This window comes from Lepidochelys olivacea (assembly GCF_965140295.1).
Source record: "Lepidochelys olivacea isolate rLepOli2 genome assembly, chromosome: 7".
Classification (NCBI taxonomy): Eukaryota; Metazoa; Chordata; order Testudines; family Cheloniidae; genus Lepidochelys; species Lepidochelys olivacea.
This window is the reverse complement of record NC_140417.1, coordinates 125104034-125110033: the sequence shown is the minus strand read 5'-3', so window position 1 is coordinate 125110033 and position 6000 is coordinate 125104034. Positions and strand designations below refer to the sequence as shown.

At 62.1% G+C, this 6000-nt stretch overlaps 1 protein-coding gene across 2 annotated transcripts in view; it reads left to right on the top strand.

Annotated features, from left to right (window-relative positions):
- Nucleotides 1-1528: 1528 nt before the first annotated feature.
- SLIT1 (slit guidance ligand 1) overlaps nt 1529-6000 on the top strand; it is a 136481-nt gene continuing 132009 nt past the window's right edge. The window contains exon 1 of one of the 2 annotated variants that reach the window (XM_084634398.1): nt 1529-1776. In XM_084634398.1, coding sequence (XP_084490524.1) covers nt 1598-1776 — 179 coding nt within the window. In that variant the 5' untranslated portion in view covers nt 1529-1597. The remainder of the gene's footprint in view (nt 1777-6000) is intronic. The other variant, XM_084634396.1, reaches the window with a different exon arrangement.

Here is a 6000-nt window from a genome sequence, read left to right as displayed (position 1 = left end):
AGCCCCCAACTAAAACCTCTCCAATGCATCGTCAAGGATCTACAACCTATCCTGAAGGATGACCCATCACTCTCACAGATCTTGGGAGACAGGCCAGTCCTCGTCTACAGACAGCCCCGCAACCTGAAACAAATACTCACCAGCAACCACACACCACACAACAGAACCACTAACCCAGGAACCTATCCTTGCAACAAAGCCCATTGCCAGCTGTGCCCACATATCTATTCAGGGGACCCCATCACAGGGCCTAATCACATCAGCCACACTATCAGAGGCTCGTTCACCTGCACATCCACCAATGTGATCTATGCCATCATGGGCCAGCAATGCCCCTCTGCCATGTACATTGGTCAAACTGGACAGTCTCTACGTAAAAGAATAAATGGACACAAATCAGATGTCAAGAATTATAACATTCAAAAACCAATCTCTCTGGTCACTCGATCTCTGACCTAAAAGTTGCAATTCTTCAACAAAAAACCTTCAGAAACACACTCCAATGAGAGACTGCTGAATTGGAATTCATTTGCAAACTGGATACAATTAACTTAGGCTTGAATAGAGACTGGGAGTGGATGGGTCATTACACAAAGTAAAACTATTTCCCCAGGTTTATCCCCCCTCCCCGTTCCTCCCACATTCTTGTCAACTGCTGGAAATGGCCCACCTTGATTATCACTACAAAAGGTCCCCCCCGCCCCCCTGCTGGTAACAGCTCCCCTTACCTGATCACTCTGGTTACAGCGTGTCTGGTAACACCCATTGTTTCACGCTCTCTGTGTATATAAATCTCCCCACTGTATTTTCCACTGTGCTCAGATAAATGGGTTAGTCTCCAGGGTGCCACAAGGCCTCCTGTTCTTTTTGCGGGTGCGGACTAACAGGGCTGCTGCTCTGAGACCTGAACAGGGGAGTGTTATTTGCCCCTTCCCTTAACACGAGAACCGGGGTCACCCAAGGGCATTGCCAGGCCGCGGGTTGAAACCAAACCAAAGGCAGTGTTCCTCCAGGCAAGGGGCCTGGCCGGCGGCTCAGGGCAGCGCTTCTGCTGTTCCCAGGCCATGAGCCTCTGGCCCCCGCAGGGCCAGGCTCCGCCCGGGGCCATTACACGGCCCAGACCCTGGACCCCCCGCGGGGGGCGGCGGCCAACCTGCCCCCAGCCGCGTGCGACCCCCGCGGGCCCCGAGCCCCTCGGAGGCGCGGGGGGCAGCTCCCCGCCGCGGGCCCCGAGCCCCTCGGAGGCGCGGGGGGCAGCTCCCCGCCGCGGGCCCCGAGCCCCTCGGAGGCGCGGGGGGCAGCTCCCCGCCGCGGGCCCCGAGCCCCTCGGAGGCGCGGGGGGCAGCTCCCCGCCGCGGGCCCCGAGCCCCTCGGAGGCGCGGGGGGCAGCTCCCCGCCGCGGGCCCGCCTTTGTGTGCGGGCCGGGGCGGGGGCCGCTCGGCGGGGCGCGGCGCGGCGAGGGGCTGGCGCGGGGGCGGAGCCGGCCGGGCCGGGGGGCGCGGAGCTCGCGCGTTCCCCGCGCCCCGCGCCCGCCGCTCAGACGCCGCTGGCTGGGGAGGGCGCTGGGCGGCGGCGGCGGCGCGGCTCCGAGCCCGGCATGGCTCCGCAGGGCAGGTTGCGGCGAGCCGGCGGCTGGCTGCTGGCCTGGGCGGCCGTGTGCGGGGTGCGGGCCGCCGGCTGCCCCGCGCCCTGCACCTGCAGCGGGACCAGCGTGGACTGCCACGGCACCGGGCTCGGGGGCGTCCCCAGAAACATCCCGCGCAACACGGAGCGACTGTGAGTGCGGACCCCCCCGCGCTGCTGCTGCTGCTTGCCCCCGGGGCAGCCCCGGGGCCCCCTCCCGCTCCCTGCGCAGCCCCGGGGCCCCCTCCCGCTCCCTGCGCAGCCCCGGGGCCCCCTCCCGCTCCCTGCCCCCGGGGCAGCCCCGGGGCCCCCTCCCGCTCCCTGCGCAGCCCCGGGGCCCCCTCCCGCTCCCTCTCCCCGCCCCCGGGGCAGCCCCGGGGCCCCCTCCCGCTCCCTCTCCCCGCCCCCGGGGCAGCCCCGGGGCCCCCTCCCGCTCCCTCTCCCCGCCCCCGGGGCAGCCCCGGGGCCCCCTCCCGCTCCCTGCCCCCGGGGCAGCCCCTGTGTCTGGGGCGCCTGCTTTTGTAGCGCCCCCCTTCCAGCCTGGCGTCACGGCCACTCACCCCCCATGGGTGGGGTCGGGCTGGGGCCGGCGGGCCGGGGAAGGCGCCCTGCAGCGAGTTTGCAGGGACCCCCGCGGGGTGAGAGTCCGGGCGCGGGGCGCACAAAAGGGGGCGGGGGGAGCCAGACCGGGATTTTTGTCCTGAAGCTCCCGAGCCAGCCTCCAATTGTCTTTGTTACGGAGCTGGGGGGGGGGGCGGCTGCGTCTGTGTCTCCGCGCGTGGGGCTGTGGGATGCCATCGGAGCGGGACCCCGCCGCGCACACGCGTGGATCTCCGCGCTCTCCAGCCGCGCACACACGTGCGCCAGCCCCCGTCCCCCCGCTGTGTCATGCGGAGCCCGCCGCGGACCTCTGGCTTTCGGGGCTCCCCCGGTGTCCGTCCCACGCCATTGGCTCCGCGGGGGCTGCCCACAGGCCCGCGGGCTCCGAGTCAACCTCCCTCCTATTAAACCCCCGCCGCCCAGCGTGGGGCGCAGTGTCCGCTCCGGGGGCGCACGGCCGAGCCAGCCCGTGCCCCTCCGCTCGCTTCGCCGGGGACCCCCAGCCCAGGGGCGGGCGGCAGCGGGCTGGAGGGGCCCCGCGTGGGACATGGGACCCCCGGGGACAGGGCAGCCGGGCGCAGCAGCGGATGGGAACAACGAGGCAGCCCCAGGGCAGCGCCGTGCTCCGGGGGTCTCAGGGAGGGTTGAGCTGCGTCGGAGCGGGGCTGCCGGGGGCCCGGCTCAGCCCAGTTTGCAGCCCCCCAGTCTAGACGAGCCGGGGGGCTGCCCGGCCTGTAACTGCAAATCCTGGGGCGAGGGCCCGGCCCCCTCCCGCCTGCAGTGCGCTCCCCGCCGGGAGCATCCCCGAGAGCCGGGCCGGGAGCGGAGCCGGGCTCCGCGGGGCAGGACATGGGGCTCCGGTCCGGAGGGGGGCGAGCTCCAGCGAGCCAGTGTCGCCCTTTGTCCTCGGGGAATTTCCCCGGCACCTCCGGTGGACGCCCCCCGGCGGTCCGCCCTGCCCGGGCCAGCCCCCGACCCCCGGGGGAAGCCCATGAGGGCCGCCCCCCCTTCTCCAGCGCAGTCCTGGGTTCTCCGGAGGGGTGTTCCCTGCGCGAGCACCGGCAGAGAAGGGCCAGGGCTGGATCTGCTGGGGGTTGTGAGCTGGGCTCTGCCGGCCCCTCCGTCTGCACCCCAGTCACCTGCTGTCCCTGCCCCCCCCCAGCTCTGGGGTACCCCCCATCCTGACCTGCCTCCAGTGCGAATTCCGCCCCTGCAGCTCTGCTGGTCTGCTTGAGGGTCCAGCCCTGGGCCCCTGCCCAGGATCTGAACCGGGGCGGGGGCTGGAGCAGGAAGTCTCTGCTTGGCCAGTTATTACCATCCTAGACCTGGTGTGCCCCAGTGTCTGGCTGGCAGCCTGCTCAGCTGCTCCCACTTAGCCAGGTGGCCGGGCAACCCCACCGGGGACCTAAGTCTGTTCCAGGCGGAGAGGAGGCCTCATCTGCATTGAACGCACTAGGGTAAGTCCTGCCCTGGGGTGAGCCAGTGCAGCTCAGCTGAGGATGACTCCGGCAAGCCTGGCAGGGAGATTTGTAAAGTGCGTGAAACATAAGAGCAGCCAGACTGGGTCAGACCAATGGTCCATCGAGCCCTGTGTCCTGTCTTCTGACACTGGCCAATGCCAGGTGCCCCAGAGGGAATGAACGGAACAGGGAATCATCAAGGGATCCATCCCCTCTCGCCCATTCCCAGCTTCTGGCAAACAGAGGCCAGGAACACCATTGCTGCCCATCCTGGCTAATAGCCTTTGATGGACCTAACCTCCAGGAACTGATCTAGTTCTTTTTTGAACCCTGTTATAGTCTTGGCCTTCACAACATCCTCTGGCAAAGAGCTCCCTAGGCTGACTGAGAGTGCATTGGGTGAGGAAACACTTCCTTGTGTTCGTTTTAAACCTGCTGCCTAGTATTGTCACTTGGTGACCCCTAGTTTGTGTGCATCAGCTCCGGGTGCCAGGCTCCCAGGAAATGGGTGTCTTGGGGCATCTCAATGTCTCCACAGCTCCTCTGGGCTTCCCCTCTGCTCCTTGGCCACCTGCGGCTGACCCAGCAGGAAGTGATGGGAGACATGGCTGCTTTAGTTAATCTTCTCTGCATGGCACAAGGCAGACACCACCCTGGCCAGTCAGCACTCAGTCTCCATGCACAGCCAGTCCTGCTGCACCGGCATAGTCTGGGCTGGGAGGGGAGGGGGTGCACGTCTCTGGCCCCAGAATTACAGCTTTGGCATGAGATCCATATTACATGCCTAGCCTTGGGACTGTGATCCCGATACAGGGCTGGGCCATGGAGTCTTCAGGCTCTGGGAAAGAGCAGCTCTGGGACTCCCGCACACCTCAGAATGGAATGATAACCCTGGAACCTAATGATGGCAGTGGCATAAGTGTCATGGTTGTTAACATTTTAGCAGGAATGTCTAGCTACTCTGGGATTGTGACTCTTTCAGGTGTGCATGGCCCCTGTGAGTCTTTGCTGGGGTGTGCGCTCTCCCTGTGACTCCCCACCTGTCTGGGGGCTCGCCAGCTCCCCAGATAGCTCGGGGGTGACTCTAGGGGAGACCCTTGGTTTCAGTGTGAGGAGGTGTGTGCGCAGGAGGGGCTGTTGGAGCCTTTCCCAAACTCTGGTGTGGGGTGGGTGACTGTCGGTGCCAGTGAGGGGCATCACAGGGCTGGCCCTGTCACTGGGTGCAGGGCTTTGTTGCTAACGGGCTTGGATCTGCGACAGGAACAAAGGAAGGGCATGGGCTGTGTGCAGAGGACTTAGAGTGTGAATGGCTGCAGAGAGCTGCCCCAGCATGCCCTGGGTGTCTACAGGACCTTTTTCAAAAGGCTCCAGAGGTGATCCCAGCAATTACAGGCCAGTAAGTCTAACTTCAGTGCCAGGAAAACTGGTTGAAACTATAGTAAAGAACAAAATTGTCAGACACATAGATAGATGAACATAATTTGTTGGGGACAAGTCAACATGGTTCTTGTAAAGGGAACTCATGCCTCACCAATCTACTAGAATTCTTTGAGGGGGTCGACAAGGGTGATCCAGTGGATATAGTATACTTAGATTTTCAGAGAGCCTTTGACAAGTTCCCTCAGCAAAGGCTCTTAAGCAAAGTAAGCTGTCATGGGATAAGAGGGAAGATCCTCTCATGGATCGGTAACTGATTAAAAGATTGGAAACAAAGGGTAGGGATAAATAGTCAGTTTTCAGACTGGAGAGAGGTAAATAGTGGTGTCCCCCAGGGGTCTGTGCTGGGCCCAGTCCTATTTAACATATCCATAAATGATCTGGTAAAAGGGGTAAACAGTGACATGGCAAAATTTTCGGATGATACAAAACTACTCAAGGTAGTTAAGTCCCAGGCAGACTGCGAAGAGCTACAAAGGGATCTCACAAACCAGGGTGACTGGGCAACAAAATGACTGATGAAATTCAGTGTTGATAAATGCAAAGTGATGCACATTGGAAAACATCATCCTGACTATACATACAATATGAAGAGGTCTAAATTAGCTGTTCCCACTCAAGAGAGAGATCTTGGAGAGTCACCATGGAGAGTTCTCTGAAAACATCTGCTCAATGTGCAGTGGCCATCAAAAAAGCTAAGAGAATGACAGGTTTCAGAGTAACAGCTGTGTTAGTCTGTATTGTAAGGAGAGTGATCACTTTACATAAGCTATTACCAGCAGGAGAGTGGGGTGGGGGGAGAGAAAACCTTTTGTAGTGATAAACACCCATTTTTTCATGGTTTGTATGTATAAAAACATCTTCTGTATTTTCCACAGTA